The sequence below is a fragment of the Vespa velutina genome, chromosome 12, assembly GCF_912470025.1.
Source record: "Vespa velutina chromosome 12, iVesVel2.1, whole genome shotgun sequence".
Classification (NCBI taxonomy): Eukaryota; Metazoa; Arthropoda; class Insecta; order Hymenoptera; family Vespidae; genus Vespa; species Vespa velutina.
Window position 1 is genome coordinate 3185243 of NC_062199.1, and position 17934 is coordinate 3203176.

At 35.6% G+C, this 17934-nt stretch overlaps 2 protein-coding genes across 8 annotated transcripts in view; both read right to left on the bottom strand.

The window, feature by feature from the left end:
- LOC124953389 overlaps positions 1-8892 on the bottom strand; it is a 9031-nt gene extending 139 nt beyond the window's left edge. The window contains exons 1-4 of one of the 4 annotated variants that reach the window (XM_047504690.1): positions 8720-8892; positions 5442-5520; positions 5158-5244; positions 1-2073 (exon numbers count right to left, since the gene is read on the bottom strand). The exon at positions 1-2073 is cut by the window's left edge and continues 139 nt beyond it. In XM_047504690.1, coding sequence (XP_047360646.1) covers positions 367-2073; positions 5158-5202 — 1752 coding nt within the window. In that variant the 5' untranslated portion in view covers positions 5203-5244; positions 5442-5520; positions 8720-8892 and the 3' untranslated portion in view covers positions 1-366. Of the gene's footprint in view, positions 2074-2689; positions 3150-5157; positions 5245-5441; positions 5992-8714 lie in introns of those variants that run through there. The other 3 variants (XM_047504691.1, XM_047504692.1, XM_047504689.1) reach the window with 3 other exon arrangements.
- Positions 8893-12882: 3990 nt separating this feature from the next.
- On the bottom strand, positions 12883-17925 carry LOC124953218 (WD repeat-containing protein 44). Of its 4 annotated transcripts, XM_047504264.1 has the most exons (8): positions 17432-17925; positions 16769-16943; positions 16476-16689; positions 16305-16400; positions 16054-16181; positions 15628-15765; positions 15267-15557; positions 12883-15146 (listed from the first exon to the last, which is right to left on the bottom strand). In XM_047504264.1, exons 1-8 carry the CDS (start codon positions 17497-17499, stop codon positions 13413-13415), a joined length of 2844 nt encoding a protein of 947 aa, XP_047360220.1. In that variant the 5' UTR covers positions 17500-17925; the 3' UTR covers positions 12883-13412. The 4 variants fall into 4 exon arrangements, with proteins under 4 accessions (XP_047360220.1, XP_047360218.1, XP_047360219.1 ...); XM_047504262.1 differs by having other exon boundaries at positions 16054-16400; XM_047504263.1 differs by having other exon boundaries at positions 16305-16689; positions 17432-17924.
- Positions 17926-17934: the final 9 nt, after the last annotated feature.

Below are 17934 nucleotides of genomic sequence, written 5' to 3' on the forward strand. Positions count from 1 at the left end.
ATATGGGAAAGGAAGAATAATAATCTTGAGAAACACAATAAAGTTATCAAATAAAGATCATCCTGAAGGATCATTATCTCTAATAAAAATGATCGTACTTGTGGCGAAATCTTAAGAAACAATGTGCCAGATGTCCGATAATTTTTATTATTTCATCGATAGCTTCGTATTTCGGTATATGAAGTTTCGGTAACTCAATTCGCATCTGCAACAATTGTACTAAATTGATAGAAGGCACAAATGTTAAAAAAAAAAAAAAAAAAAAAAAAAAAAAAAGAAGAAACAATTAATTATCTTCTCAGTCCCAATAGTTCGCCAAATGTTAAAAAGATAGTTTCTTCTAAGAACGTTCAAGAAGAAGATACACTAGGAGTAGAAGCACATCCTCGACGATTTTTTAGATCCACCGTTCTGTTCTCTGCTGCAATACGTAACCGATTTTCTAGATTTACCGGAGAATGGTCTTAGGCGTATGCAGAGATAAGTAGAAAGTATACAGGAGCAAAGTAATACCGCAAGTAGTACGACGAGGGTCACCGCAAATCCAGGTGTAGTCATGCAGATCATCGTCGAACCCGCCGTGGTTTCACTCTTTTGAGGAAAAACCATTGTTGGACCATTCAAGTCTCCGTTGTTCTCATCGATGGAAAATGTAAGATCACCGGTCGATACGACTCTTATAATTCTATTGACACCTACAGATTTTTCAGGAGTCGCTACAATTTCCCTAGATTTTCTTCGTCTTTCATCTCTCGGTCTACCAGCAGCTGCTTGCAAGTATGCTTCCAAAGGTATAGGTAAAGGAGGTGGTAAACCGTATCCAGCATCAGGTGGTCCATTCGATTGATGATGATGATGATTCTCGAATAATCCAGGTCCTTGTGGTTCGAGTAACGGTGAAGATTCAGAACATTGTTCCGGACAATGATATCTACATATTTGAATGGTACACTGAAAGTGAACCTCCATTGAATCTGGAAACTTGAACGCTTGAAAGTGCGCATAAGATAATACAGAAGCTGATGCACCAAAGTTCTTGATCTTGGTGAATCTCGACATTAATTTAGGTCTGGTTATGCAACCCCTTTGATCAACAAGCTGTATCGGTGCTCGTTTACCATCGTGTGCCATACAGTTTCTTACTAGCATGTCGAACTTAGAATCATCGTCTTTGATCGCCAATACCATCGTCATAGTTTGTCCGATCTTAACCAAGCCAGATACTTCAGAAGCCCAAGGACCTTTACCAACTTGTATCTGCATCCAACAGCCAACATTATCCCCAGCAAAATCTGCACGTACAACGTCCAACATGTCGACTGGAAATGGTCGAAAGGTAACCGATTTCTCATATAGATCGTGCCAAGTGCATCGTAATTTCCGTGCTTGGTCCCATACTTCTTGTACCTGCGGATCGTATTGTATGACAATAATGTTTTCGAAGTAGGTCCCTGATCCAGCGCCATATCCGTAAAGACCATTTTCGGTATTGCCAGCGGTACCACAAGCGTGTACGCTTATTTCAAAGTTAACAGATGTACGACCGAGTCCAGCAGGTAAATGAACACAGTTGACGTTACTATAGTGTCCTTTACTGAAAACTATACCATAGAAAGGCTTGTCAAAGCCAAGATAGACCTTCATTAAATTTTTCTCGCACTTTACGTCGAGCGATACGATCTTTGGCATGTCTGGCGTTGGTGCGGGCCATGGTTCAGCACCTACCGCGGTGCTAACACCACCTCCACCGGTCGTATAAATCTTATCCATAGCCTCGGCTTGGGTCTTGTGCGCTGGCAATGGTGGTGGTGGGCCGTGATAAGCGACATTGTGATGAGGTCGTGAATGACCAATCCCAATTCCACCTCGACCTGGTGGCAAAACAAGTGGATTACCTCGGAGACCACCAGATTTGTAGTGACTTCCAGCCCCATCCTTTTCTCCCAATGACTCAAGTGCCAGCTGGTCGGAACTATTGATGTCGTTGTCCTGCCGATTTAACGCAGAATTCTCGTTTCTCTTTTCCTCGCCTGGAATCGCCTCGACTACTTCCACCTCCTCTGTTCGAGCCAGCTGTGTTAAGAGAAAGAGAAAGAGAATGAGAGGTGATATTGAAAACGGTTTTTTGCGAGAGTCCGCCTGAATCAAGTGCCTATGGAGAAGATTAATGACGGTGAGGAACGCGAAAGTAGATTAACGTCGGCCTCCTGCATAATTAGCGACTCACGAAAGATCTTTTCTTTATTTTTTTTTCCTTTTTTATTTTTTTTCTTCTTCTTCTTCTTCTTCTTCTCTCCTTTTTCTTTTTTTTTCTCTTTTCTTTTTTTTCTTTTTTTTTTCTCTTTCGTCTCACGAAGACCACACGCGTCATCGTCGGTGAAAGAAAAAGAAGAGAAAGAAGAAGAAGAAAAGAAAAGAAAAAAGAAAAAAGAAAGAACGTTCTCACGTTTTTATCACCTTAATCTTGGTATTAAAAATGATAGGAAAAGAAAAAAAAAAGAAGGAAAAGAGAAATAAAAGTGAAAAAAAAAAAAAGTAATCTCTTCGATATATCTTAAAGAACATCAATGATAATTTCTCGGGATAGCTAGACTCATTTATCGTTGCTCGAGACTTTTTCTTTTCCTGTTTTTTCTTTTTTTTTTTTTTTGTTTTCTTTTTAACTGTCAGAGGATACTAAAAGAACTACCAAGGAAGATCGACGAAACTCGTTCGGACTGTTCGACGAATGATGACTATAGGTTGCTTTGTAAAGGTAAAGTAAAAGACAGAATAGGAGCATCGGGATGTTGTGTGTTTGTATATAAGTATGAGTTGGGTATAGTGGCTGATTGCGTCATGCGTAACCCTGGGGCATAACGGGCCAGCCATGTCTTTAGCTGCGGGTCAATCGGCCAGCACCAAGACACCACTTCTGATGCGCTCTTCGAATAAACCGAACACAACTCTCCTTGGCCTTCCAACGACCGATCGACAATGTCAGCCCGTCTCGTCATGGCTTTCCAACCCGCATGTCCCATAATTCGACGAAGGCCTACTAGGTCACTCGTGTTACGACCGTTGCTTTTGCTTCTACCACCGATGGATTCTCGTCGGTCTAAAAAGTAACGACAGCTTTTTTTCTCTTTTTCTTATTCTTTTCCTTTTCTTTTCTTTCTTCTTCTTCTTCTTCTTCTTCTTCTTCTTCTTCTTCTTTTTCTTCTTCTTCAATCCTGAATGTTATTTGGAGCGTTCTTTTAACTTCCTGATTAAACCTGACCGACATCAAATAATACGGACGCACTTCTTTCGACGAACAGAATTGTCGAAGCAAATTATTTTGAAAATTTACCGAGAAGAGAGGAAGATTGAAGACAATGAGTAAGAAAGAGGGAGAGAGAAGGATGAAAAAGTGAGGCGTAAATGGGTCGAAATAATCATTCCCCTTCTTGAAGAATGCAATAATGCGATAAACCATCGAGAAACCGGTCGTCGACTGTGCAACATTCTTGAGTAGGTACTACCTCGTAAAGGGGTCTCTTGAGAGGAAGATCACTGGTTAAACGTTACTTCGAAGAAGTGGACACTGATAAGTTGTAAAACGCTCCATTCACCATACACATGGTACTTCCATTGATCGTCTATACGATCTTACAGAAGCGTTATCTAACACCAAATGAGATTTATTATATACAATACTGGTTTTGTCAATAAAGAAATTTCCTATTTATCTGCTATTTCTAAAATTACAATAATAATTTATTAAATACATCATGTATAAATATATATATTTATCTTCTCAACAAATTAATTATTATTAAGATAAAATTAATGAGCAATGATTTCAATAATATATTCCGTTTAAATTAATAAGAGATTAAGATAGAAGAAAGATAACATAGTAACGATACTTCGAAGATTATCACTGTTAAATGATTTTCTTACGATGATTTTTAAATCTTCCTCTTTCATTTTAAATATTACTTTCTAATAGCTGCGAGACGCATATCCCCTAAGGATATAAAAATCCTTTATGATATTAAATGATAACGCGAAGGAAAGAATTGAGATTCGTCAAAATTCATGAAGGAAGAACTTAAAGGAATTCGATAAAAAGAAATGAGATTTTTCGATATCGATACAACGGTCCCGATAAGTAAAAAAGAAAAAGGGAAAAAGAAAAAAAAGAAGGAAGAAAAATAAATAAAAAAAAAGAAGACAAAAAGAAAAGAAAAGAAGGAGAAAGAGAGAGAGAGAGAGAGAAATGCAAGAAAGCGTTAGCCATCGCTAAGATTGCATTCCGAATGCGGGTCTGCACGGTTGTTGCGGGTTTGTTGAAAGATAAAAGGCATGCGCCTGCGAACGGATCGAAATCGTGTCGGGCCACAAGGAATGGAGGGCGAAAATATAGGTGTATGTGTGTATATATCGTAACAGCCGAGGAACCGGTCGTTCCTCGTGCGAGATTTTTGCCGGCACCTTATAACAAGGTAAGACGAGAGTTAAGATCAAAGGAAAGAGGAAGAGGAGAAAGAGATGAAGGAGGAGGAGGAGGAGGTGGTGGTGGTGGTGGTGAAGGAAGAAAGAGATACGAGAGAGGATAAAACGTTATAGAGTGCTTGCCGAGCAGTCCACGGAGACATGGCGGATGAGCCGGATCGTACAACCATTTCGAGACATTGAAGTCGCCCTTAGCTCTGGGTCAGAACACTGGTGGGTAACGGCATTGCGACTCACTACTTCGAGTATTCAATGAGAAAGAGAGAAAGACAGACAGAGAGAAAGAGAGAGAGAGAGAGAGAGAGAGAGAGAGAGAGAAATATGTGGGTTATAATGTTGTAATTATCTGAGAGCAAAACTCGTATCCGATCTCGCTTCTGGGCGGTCTCGACCCATTTTCAAAATCTTTCTTACCTACCATATTTCCATTCATATTTCTCTTATTTCTCTTAGCTCCTCGTATATTTGTTTGTCCTTTTTTAAAACGGACATCTCAAGATTTCTTTTCTTTTTTGCCTTTCACTCCACCACCATCACCACCACCATCACCACCATCACCACCACCATCACCACCATCACTACCACCCCTTCCCCACTCTCTCTTTCTCTCTCTCTCTCTCTCTCTCTCTCTTCCTTTTTTTTCTTTCTTTTTTTCTAACAGATATTCGTTCAACTCACCCCCTTGATTAGGAGACAGGCTAGGACGAAAACACGTAACCGCATACCGCGTTGGCGTCCACGGTGAGGCACTCGAGAGTGCAACCCCTAGAAAAACAAAGAAGAGAAAAAAAAAAGAGAGAAAAAAAAAAGATGTAAAAAAATCTGATCGTAGGTTTTTCTTCCTTTCCTTCTTTTCTTTTTTTTTTTTTCTTTTTTTTTTTTTTTTTTTTTTTTTTTTTTTTTCTTTCTTTTTCATTCAAACGATACGAAGAAATGATCTATCGAAAACAACATCGATCTACCTGTATTTAATCGAGGTATGTACGTAACCACCGGGATACCGGGATGTTTTTCCCGCGAGCTCACAATGGCCAACTGGATCTGTAATCGCAAAGGCAGACGGTAACACCGTAATGAGAAAAGTGCAATAGGACGTCGTAAACGGGAGTCAATGAAAAAGGAGACGAGAATAGAGGCGTTAACCGTTAACCGTGTAGCTACCGAAGAGCCATCGGAGAAAATACTTTTAAAAGCCGACATCGGCACTGTCGTTCGACGTTTCGCTCATGTTTGATCGGCAATTATCAGACGAGCACGCCTCATTCAACTAACCACACTAGGTCACCCGTCCCAAATTCCTATCGAATGTCCGGCTTTTCGCTCCGTTATCTCTTTGCAAATCCCTCCCTCCTTTCTCCCTACTCTATCCTACGTTACCCTACCCTAACTCATTCCACCCTACCATTAATCTATTCGGATCGAACGAAATAACGAATTGATCTAAGTATTTGATCGATTAACTCGAATAATCGAATTTACGTGATTATTTAACGTGATCGTTCGAACTAACGTGATCTTGTTGTTTATTGTTATATTAAAAAAAAAAAAAAAAAAAAAAAAAAGAAAAGAGAGAGAGAGAGAAAAAAAAAAGAACTATCATATAGTAATTTTGAAAACTCTTTTCTATCGAGAATAACAATTTCAATATCAAACGAAAGAATAAATGAATAATTATATTTTAAACAAAAAAAGACAATGGCGATATTCTTATCGTTCTTTTCATATCTGTTATGAATGTAGGCAAGTGGGTTTCGTTACTCTTGCATACACTTGCCTTCGTTCGGAAGATCACGTCAACGTCTTGTAAGAAACAAGACCTTGACCAGCTGACACGGTCCGTCGCGTTGGACGTTGACTCTTCGGCATTGAATTTGCGGTCGAGATTATGTATATATCTACTGCACGTACTGTTACATCGACGATAGCGTTCACTGTGCCAGTAACGCGGAACGATCTTACGAGTAATTAACTTAAGAGAAGCCTCCCAGTGATAACTATAATTGACCGTGCGTCTACGTTATAACGAGTTATTATTTATAAGTATTATCCTTCATACTCGATCGATTTCTTAAAGGTACGATAGAGAGAGAAAGAGAGAGAAAGAGAGAAGGAGGATCTTTCGATACGATAGTAAATACCCTCGAGGTCTTTGAATGATGGCAATAGTTAAACGATTACGGGATCTAAGATGATCCGTTCTCGATCTCTAGACTAACGCGCGTAGATGATTCAAGGACGAATCTCGTAGGAACAAAATGGAAATTAGAGAAAAAAGTTCAATGACCTTATCATCCTCTCTCCCTCTCATCTGTCTTTCCACTCCTTCTTCTTCTTCTTTTTCTTATTAGTTTTTATAAAATTCGAATAATCCTACGAATGAATTTGTCGATCGTTCGATCAATCGTTTGACAATCAATCGATTGATCGATCGATACGTTTGTTGAACATAAATCATTTTAATAACTTAACAACGATTACATTGTATACGATTTACTATTCGTGTCAGACTAATCGCGTGACACTTGTACCTTATACCACATTCAGAATAATAAAAATCACCGGCGGCTATTTACACCGTCCGTTCTTCTCCATACTAACAGTCCTGAATTGAGCACGAGTAAGATGTGGCGTAGTGCCAAATACATATAACGGTTTGGTAATTCCAAAGTCAGGCATTCGTATAATGAGTACGTACATACCTAATAGTGACCCATATAGAGAAAAGAGAGACCTCGAGACCTCCTCTCTTCTCGTTCGTACGTACTTACGTACGTTTACCCCGTACGTTTCTCCTCATTTCCCTCTACCCCTCCCCCACTTAAATCTTCTTCTCCCCCCTTAACATCATTTTTACTCCCTCTTATTCTCTCCGTGGTCTTTCTACCAAAAAAAAAAAAAAATCCTTCTCTCCCCATACAACATCGTGATTTGAACGAACCCACTTCGAAATACTTTACCGGCATACTAAATCAATACGAAAAATTGCCTCTTCGTTCGAATGATTTTCTATAAATCTGTAAAATTAAAATTCGTCTTCTCTGTATAATAATAATAGAAAAAAAAAAAAAAAAAAAAAAATGAAAAAGAAATAACATTATAATCTTTCCGAACGACAATAGAATTGATTTCAATGATCTTTCGAAACGTTCGATTTCTTCGTTCGTTCGTTTTTCTTTTTTGTCCTTTTGTTTGTTTGTTTTTTTTTCCTCTTTTTTTTTCTCGATTAAAAATTCACTCCCTAAATTAGAACGACGAATAGAAATGGTAAAATAGGAGAATGAGTTTCATTTATCATTTCGTTAAGAAAATAAAAAAAAAAAAAAAAAAAAAAAAGGAAAAAGGAAAAAGAAATAATTAAATCGACACGTTCGTTAAACATGTTATACATATTTGCGAAAGAAATAGAAGAGATAACGTAACATAAATCTAGATTTACGAGTATGTTCCATGTATCATAGAGTAAGCGAAGTAATATGTGCACGTGCGATCTATATTAATCTATCTTTTGCACGATATCGATCGCATGGTAATTGATTGCTAGGAAGCAACCAGACAACTCGATAGTGAAACCGTGCACGTTGCACTTTCTCAATGTGGTCTGGAACGTACTTAAACTGGATCATCGGTCATTGATCTATACTTCATCACTGGTAATGTACTTTCTAATGTACGGATTTTAATATTTGACGTATAAAAATATAATATATGTATATATCTCGAGATTATATGAAATATCTAAATCATAGTAAATATGAGTGATTGTAAATTTCATTTTTATAAATTTCTCATGTCTAACGAGAGTACAAAAAGTCTCGTCTCGTATGATGATAAGAAAGTGGATACCACGTGGTCCGTTGTAACATTACCTTTACCATACACGAGACAGGTAATTTTACTCTCACCGAGAGAGAAAGAGATAGATAGATGGATAGATAGATAGATAGAGAAAGAGAGAGAGAGAGAGAGAGAGAGAGAGAGATTAATATCACTAGTAGTGTCATTAACGTATCAGCGGAACTAAATTGCTTTGCTCGTCGTAGACATAATAACTCAATCGCTGACGTAACGAAAATTGGATTAAATTCCATCGCACGATATTCCCTCGTTAAGTTATATCGACAGTGAATCTAACGTAACCTATCATTGAATTATTCTCGAACAACAAATAATGTCATTTACAATTTTACACACGGATCAATTTCTAATTTGCTATTGTTGAATATAGATACTGGTACCTTACGTTTTTTCTCTCCGGATAGAATTCTATCTAATCGATGCCTTGTCTCGCTTCTTCCTTTTCAAATATTCCAGAATCGATGGGGCAGGAGCGGGGTAGTGGTGACGGTGATAGCAATGGCAGTAGTGGTGGGAGAGGAGGGGGAGAAAAAGAGAAAGAGAGAGAGAGAGAGAGAGAGAGAGAGAGAGAGAAATAACGAAAGAAATGGAGAAGAATATAAGGGAAGAAAATACGAAAGGATCCGAAGGAAGAGAAAGAAAAAAAAAAAAAAAAAAATATATATATATATATATATATATATATATATATATATATATATGTACATATAATTATACACGACACTTGACACGATGTGAATTAAATTTGTTCAAAAATATTTTCTCTTATTTGTTCTATTGTTTTTTCTTTTGTTTTGTTCTTTCTTTTTTCTTTTCTATTTTTTTTTTTTTCTTTTTTTTTTCTTTTTTACTTCTTCTTTTTCTCTTTTTTAAATGAACGAGTTTAGAGATCACGCGAAGTGTCACCTAATAATTATCTCGATCGCGATCCCAAACGCGTATTGATATTGATTAGATCAGTATAGTAGCCGCAGTTTCGCGCGACGACACGCGGTTGCGGCGATTACGGTTGCGATTGCGGCAACTGCGGCCTGTCCGCGATCGCGAAGGTGCACGCGAGAACTCGTCGACTCGGAATGGGATACACCTGTCCGATATACAGAGTATACTACAAACTTGCCGGCCCGCCCCCTGACCCAGACACACAGTACAGTTATATAGGTCCCACACGAGGAGAGCAGAGGATATATCTCCTCGTTCGATCCTGACGACCACCACGCGTGCACCTCCTCCTCCTCCTCCTCCTCCTCCTCCTTATTCTCCACCTCCTTCTCTTCTTTCTCTTCTTTCTCTTCTTTCCCACCTCTTTACTTACCGAGTGGTCCACCACCACTCGTACGAGTTGTTCACATTCGAAGTCCGATGACAACAAGGAGAATATTTCTTTTTCCTTGAGGAAGGGTAAAGGGGAAAGGGGAAAGAGAGTTAATAGAATCTCATGAATTTTGTGAATTTATAAAAATCATTCTGATAAGATCATAGATATTCTTTTTTTTTTTTTTTATCAATTATTTCTGTTCTTTGGATACTTTATTGGGTCATAAATTCTTTAATTAAATTGATAGAATAAGATAACATGTTATTAAAGGAAATATTTCATCGTTAAGGATATTGAAAAAACATTGTTATATAAATGAAGACTGAACTCGTTTAAGAAGATTCACAGCATTATTAGAGAGAGAGAGAGAGAGAGAGAGAGAGAGAGAGAGAGAGAGAGAGAGAGAGTGAGAAAGATAGAGAGAGAGGAAAAATCTTTATTTTATTTTTAATTAGTAATGTTTCGAAAAATTCTATCCTATTTGGGGACAATATAATCACATCTTTTATTTAACAGCTCATTAGTATTATATTTTTACAATGTGAAGATTTAATTTCTAGGCCATGAAAAGCCCGCCTCAGAATAGAAATGCGCGTCGAAAGCTTCCATCGATCGTCACTGGCGCTGATGTTGCAGAACAGTAAAGACATAATGTTTTCAAGAACCTGCATATTTTAAATTATTAAATTTTAACAATTGCATAGATATAATGCAAGCACAATTAATAAAACTCAATAATATTTTATAAAATCGTTTAAACATATAAGCATGAATATATATATATATATAGGAATTTACATGGAAAATTGTTACACAATTATATTAATATTTCCTTACAATTGCTCGTCATATTAATTGAATATTTGGATATAAATACAATAATACAAATCATTATATTTATATTCATATATATATATATATATAAATACACGCACATATATATATGTATATGAATATCTTATAATTATAAAAATATTTTTTAAAAATGAACATATCCGCGTTAAGGCATTTGCATAAGTTCATACGGTACTGATCGATTAAGTTTCCACAAGTGACACTAGAAGGCGCTATCATCGATTCAATCGACCAATCAGATTGCATACTCGTCAATTGAGCGGTATCTGGCTTACTATATAATAATCTCTAACGTAAGGTAACGTAACGCAAGTAACTATCGAGCTAATGGCTATATTAAATTTGAATTTAAATTTTACTTATTTTAAAATAAAATTATTTTAATTTCAATCTGACTGGTTTTACTTAATCCATCAAAATATTTTGCTCAATCTATATATATCGAAAAAAATTATATTAGTATTTGCTTTAAAAATTTGCCTATTTTAGAATCCAATATACGAAAGGAAATTATGTTAGTTTTTGTATTAAAAATTTGTCAACTTGTGGAATACGACGTAGGTCTATTTTTTATTTATTTAATTTCTATTCATTACATATAGCCGAGAAGTGTGGATGATCGTTCTAATACAATTGTTAGTTATTCTCAGGATAACGTGAATAGATGATACGACGAATACGAAGAATAATATATGTGTTTATATAATAAAATATATCTAATTGTTAGTTCGTTCAAATTGAAAAATGTTTTAACGATTAAACAGGTTGTTTTCTGTTACGATAATTTGATCTTTATTTTTATCTAATATTTACAATTGCATTTACACAAAATACCTACATTCCTTCTTCCTGCGTATTTACATTTAAATTACAATATATAATTAAAATATGTTGTACGTTATAGCCAATCCGCGAGCTGTTCCAATTGTTGCCGTTTCTGTAAATAATAGATATCCAAGTCGTGTATTTCACTCACACGATCTTATTATTAATAACAATTAATAACAGCCAATATTTGTTCTCTTTGAATTTATCTTCGTGTAGAAAATGAAAGAAAGTACAAATTTCTAAGAGTCTTCTGCAATATATCACACTGTCGTTTCGCAGATTGTTATCATTTTGCGCTTCTTAAAAATTGTATTATCTGCATTTCTATAATTGACAGGTCACGAAATGTACAATATTTCGTACACAAGAATGATGCCTACACCAGATAAGAATGACATACATTATTTTACACCATGATCAATACTAATTATAGCGAGTGTCGTGAGCACGTGACAATTTCTATATACTAAAAACGTTAATGCACAGGAATAACCATACGTTTTTTTCTTTTTTTTTTTTCTGTTTTTTTCTCTTTTTTTTTCTGCGTTTTTCTTTTTCCCTCTCTTTTTCCCTTCACACCGTTTGCGATGTTAATTACGTGCTTAACACATAAATGTGACCATAAATTGTGTGTTTGAGCCATCTCGAACGTTGATCTAAAATCACGTATTGCGAGTGCAACAATATTTACCCTAAGGTATCATTTCTAAACTTAGTTTTCTTTCTTTCTTTTTTTTTTTTTTTTTTTTTTTACGAAGAACACTTTTAAGAAAAATTACAATTAATAATGCATTTTAATGACGTTAAAACACATTTCGATATTGTCTTTCGTATATTGCGCCATATATTTATTTTAAAGATTAAAAAAAATATTTTAGAAATCATCATTCGGATTAAAAAATTCTTAGCTTAACAGTAAATTATCAAGTTTATCTATTCGCAAAACTTCACTTATTCGAATCGTTTCCTCTAACAATTAGTCGATTATTGCATTGCAATACAGGCGTAAAATAGTTACGCTTACTTTTTCTTTTTTGTTTTAGTTTTTCTTTTTCTCTTTTTTTCTTTTTTTGCGTTTTTTGCGTTTTTTATGAAAATGCTCTTTGCGTATCTCTTCACGTTTCGATTAAGAAAGAAAAAAAAAAGAAAAAAAAAAAAAAAGAATAAAAAAGAAAAGAAAAAAAAAAAGAAAAGAAAAAAAAAGAAAAGAAAGAAAAAAAATTAAAAACATCCATACTTCTGTTAAAAGAACGATCGTATATCTTTTTTAACGTAACTTTGGTGTTTTACTTAGAAAATAACGAATGACTGACTATGCGACTACAGTGAACCAGCACCGAAAGAGAAGATATTATTTAGGAAATTGTCGAATATGTGCCGTGTCTTTACTTTGTGTATCATATGTGTATATATGTGTGTGTGTGTGTGTGTGTGTGTGTATGAATGATTGGATGGTGCTTGGGAGTGTTGCAAAAAATGTTGATTAAAGAGAATTTACATAGTCATCATCGCCATAATGTTACCAATAATACTTTTTTTTTTCTCTCTCTCTCTCTCTCTCTCTCTTCGACAAAAGAGTAAATATATATGTATATATGTGTATACGTATATATTAAGAATTATCATCACACGTGTGTTTTACTCGTCTCGTTGCTACGTTTAAAATAAGTATTTATTTTTTTTCTTTTTTTATTTTATTTTGTTTGTTTTTTTTTTTTCTTTTTCTCCCCTTTTTAAATAGGCGTTATCACGTAAGAGCTTTGAAAAATATACGTATGTCGCGCGACAAATAGTTTCTCTATTAACGATTAGACAATACTCGCGGCATATAACATATAGAATTTTTTTTTTCTTTTTTTTTTTCTTTTCTTTTCTTTTCTTTTCTTTTCTTTTTGAATAAACTTCCAATAAACAGCTTGTTTAATTATTTAATACAGTTTATCTTCTCTCATAATGAGCGCATTGAGATTCGTGATATTTAATAAAGACAAAGAATGCTTTGATATTTTATTATCTCTATTTTGACTATTTCCCCAAAAATGTGTATGTATGTGTGAATATCGTCAACGATGTTACGTTACGCGAGAGCAGAAGCAGGTAACGAGCTATGTTTCGGTTTAGTTTTGTTTAAAAAAACTTTGATGAACCCATTGAAATCGGCGCTTACGAGAACGTGTCCACCGCATCCTTTGGTACGTTGTTCTACAACAGGATCAACTGGTGCATTGTTCACGTTAGAATTTCCTATACTCTTTGGATCATCCTTCCCCTCCCACTGTTCTCTTTCCTCTATCTGTTTAATGATACTATCTGGATTTGGTGCGAATACGGCACACGTTACAACGGCATTATGTGCTTTAATACCTTCCCAAAAGTCATTACGGTCTCTACGAACGCTAGAAAATTTCGAATAATCGTGATGCGTCTTCCATATATAAATGCATTGATTTTCTGAACCGCTAACTATATATTGACCATCCGGACTGAAGCTCGCTTTGATTTGACTGCTAACGTTAACGTATCCCTTGTACTTGCAGGATAGATTTAAATCTCTTAAATCGTAAAGACGTATACGGCTATCATTTGAGGTAACCAAAATCTTGTCCTCTCCTGGCATCGGTTCGATACCACTTATTTTACGACCGGTCGAATTCTTGCCTCTTGTCGAACGTACGTCTATTTGCGTATGATATTTTAATTGATCGGTATTATAAAATATGCATCGACCATCGTAAGAACCAACTACAGCGAATTTGCCATTTTGACAAAAGTTCGCAGCTGTTATTAATTTCGTTTGGCCGTCTACCTCATTCCAAACAGCTACCTTTTTATCTGGTATATTCCAAAGGCGTAGTTTACCGTCCAGCGAGCCGGAAAGGAAATATCGATCATCTCGTGGATGAAACACTATAGCGGTTACAAAGTCAATATGTTGAAAGCAACATAAACATTCCTTTCTTGATATATGCCATAATCGTACGGTTTTATCCATTGACGATGATAAAACGAAATAGTTCTTTGACCATGATACGTCAAGTAAATCTGACGTATGTCCTGTATACGTACAGAATGGCTTTGGCATAAATGGACTCTTTGTTCCTTCTATCTCACTGAAGGCACTCGCTACGACGTTAGGATCCTCCATTGATTGTTGAGATACTAATGATTCTTGTGAAGGCGTTGGACTGACCTTTTCCGCGTTATACTTTGTTCTCATATCTTGAAAATACGTGAAAGCATCTCGTAATACCCATATTCTTAAAACACGATCCTGTCCAGCGGTTGCTAATAATCTACCGCATGCTGAAAATTTCATACACCAAACGGGACCAACGTGTTCTCCGCTAAGATCTTGTACGTGTTGTAAACAACTAAATTCGTATGGGCCTTTGTGACTGTTCGATGCTTTTAATTTAATGTATTGTTGCTCACCGGGATAAACATCATCGAGAATTTCCATTACGTCCTCTTTGTGTCTAGCGTGTGAAACTTCTTGAGCGATTGACTTTGCTTTGTCCATTGTTTTCTTAACAGTTGATCCTAAGAATCGTTTCAACTTTTGCGTACGCTTACGTACTCTACCAACCGTTACATCTTCATCGGGTGGTATACTCGACATTTTACTATCAACACTTTCCTCGTCACTTTCTTTCTCTTTTTCCAAACTGGAATTACTTATATACTCCGACGTTAATCTCATAATGTGTAAAGATAAAGGATTAATGCATTGCGGTAATTTATCTTCGGCTATGCTTAATGGCACTCTTTCTCCCGTATCCAAATTGAGCACGGTAACTTGTTCCAATATTTCCTATAAATATTAATTAAGATATATTCGATTAGATTTATCAATGAATTTTTTTTTTTTTTTTTTTTTTTTTTTTTTTTTTTTTTCATAATTGATATTATTATAAATCTATATTATGTTTACCATATCCGTAAGACGTTTTCCCGAATCAGTACGTGTTCTTACGAACATATTTAATTGTTTAACCATATCTTGATCGCCAGCAGATTTTCGTCTTTCTCTAGAACCTTGAGGACTCAAGCCAGGAAGTTTATGAGGACCTAAAGAATATCGACCGATACTGTTGCTAGATATTGATCCCATGGGACTACTAGACTTATCGCTTGATCGTACGCTAAGTAATTCAGCTTTCATTCGTTCTATTCTTTCCAATTCTTCGGTCGATGGTCCTTCGGCTTTTGACTTATCTTCATCCTAGAAATAAAGGATAATATTTTCAAGAAATTCCTTAATATCAATTGTATTTCATTATCTTTTTATTTACTTGTGGTTTCACAACGTATTGTCCTTTGGTCGCTGATCTAATATCAAGAGAATGTTCGAATTCTCTCGTAATAGATTCAATGGTACTTGCTGGACTTGGTAAAGGAGAAGCTGGTACTAATACTTCCGTAGTAGGTGGCTGAAATTTTTAATATTTTATATGAAGATACGAATTCAATCGTTTAATCTAATTATATAAAAAAAAAAAAAAAAAAAAAAAGAAAAAAAAAAGAAAAGAAAAAAAAAAGAAAAATTTCTATAATAGTAATTGAGAAAAGAGATATATCCAAACCATTATTTTCTTACAAAAGATGAATTATAAGGCTGCGTAAAAGGACTATAGAATAGGAATTAGGTATAGGTCTATTGTTCTGTTTATGTAAAAAGAAGATAATAGAATATATATATATATATATATATATCTTACAGCAAGATCAGTAGGCGTTTGCACTTTTGATTTCTTCTTACGTCTAGGAGGTGCTACGGGCACGTCTACTTTTGTACCATCCTCCAGGGCCTTTCCATTATTTTTTGTACTCGCGATGACATCAGGTTCTTGAAGCATCATAGTCTTGTCACTTTGCGGACGTGAGACATAATCACATCTACCATTAACAGAGGATTCCTGAAGGATATCCCCTGATAAGGTAAGGACGCTTGATGACTGAGACAGCTTACCAGATGCAGTATCCTCGTCTTTGCTTGGAATACTAGCAATGGAGGACATCTGGTTTTCGCGAGTAAGAACTGTTGAGCCAGAACACTGAGCTACACCTGGTGCAAGCATCCCAGAAACATTATCCGTTACACCCGCTAAAATTCGACCTACTCGGCCTAAAGAAGTCATACTTTGCAAACTGAGAGTATCATGTTCTATAATTCGGAATGGATGGGTAGTTTTAGAAGGCATCGGATAAATTCCTTCGATGGAAGAAGTTTGACTATCCGGAGGAGAACTGTTTACAGGAATATCATCATCTTCTGTTTGCATACGTTGTCTCAATTCACGAAATCTCCTTCTACCTACGATCTTATCCGTATTTGTCACTTTACCATCATCTTCCTAAAATGAAAGTTAATAGATCATTAAAGTTTATTCAATATAGAAATATTATTAATTAATAAAATATTTTTATAATTACTACAAGTCTATCCTTGCTCTGTACTCTTTCCAATGTTATATTATCCTTAATATCAGAAGTTGATTTAGGATCAATAGGTTTGACGAAAACATCATCCACTATTTCTTTAGTAGAATCTGGTATACTTTGTATTTGTATCTCTGTAGCGTTTGTGGAATCACGCTGTCTGACTTTCCTAGAAATACAATTATTCATTATTATTACATTAAATGATGAAATTCATTAATCTAGATAATTATCTATGTTAATCATTGAAAATTCTTATGATAATCATTAACTAATAATATCTCTTTAACAATATAATATCTCATTCATATTATTTATTGTGATTGAAAATATGAACAGGTAATAATCTGGATAGGTTCATTACGTAATTAACTGGTTAATTAAAAAGAGAATACTTGTTAGTTATTAAGATGATATCATAGAGATAAACTTATTAAATAGAAAAGAATTCTGATCAATCGACAATAACAAGAAAGATTTGACTTTGTGATGGATGATTGAAAAGGTATAAAAGTGAAAGAAGAGAAAAAAAAAAGGGGGGAAAGAAGGAAAAAAAAAAGGAAAAAGGAAAAAAAAAGGAAAAAAAGAAGAAGAAAAAGAAGGAAAGGAAAGGAAAGGAAAGGAAAGAAAAAAAGGGCATCATTGATAAAGAATTACCGCGAGATACGATGGAAGGAATCGTCCTCCGCGTCGAAGAATTCCTCGGAATCGCTGCTTCCAGACATCGTCGTCCTTGCTGAACGATCGCCGATGACACTCTCGTCAGCATCGGTGGTAAAGAAGTCGTAACGCGCGTCACGCGATCGCGAAGAGAATTATCGTCAACGTTGAAGTAAAGTAAAATTTAACAGGGAATAATAAGAAATAAGGAGACATCATTCGGTTCGTTCTCTTCAAGGGAAAAAAAGAAGAAAAGAACGAGGACGAGCCGATGTCAATGATTAGGAAGTGTCTATGGGGAAAAACGAATGTGAGGATAAAGCAACGAGCGAGGAACGTATTACCACGCACACGCGTAGTACATAGATATTGGTATTATTCGAATACATAGCAAATACATTGGATACGTTATACGCACGTCGCGTCGTCGTCTGTACGATGGGCAGATGGTGGGGGAAGGTGGGCTAAGAAGTCAACGGTAGCTGATTGAAAGAGCTAAA

Bases quoted from the DNA above. Each gene is read 5' to 3' on its own strand.
- LOC124953218 (XM_047504261.1), bottom strand. From the start codon at position 17,499: ATGTCTGGAAGCAGCGATTCCGAGGAATTCTTCGACGCGGAGGACGAT. The intron at 16,690-16,768 runs GTAATTATAAAA...CTTTCATTTTAG, and splicing joins AGAGCAAGGATAGACTTGTA to GAAGATGATGGTAAAGTGAC. The intron at 15,766-16,053 runs GTAAGATATATA...TAAAAATTTCAG, and splicing joins AAACGCCTACTGATCTTGCT to CCACCTACTACGGAAGTATT.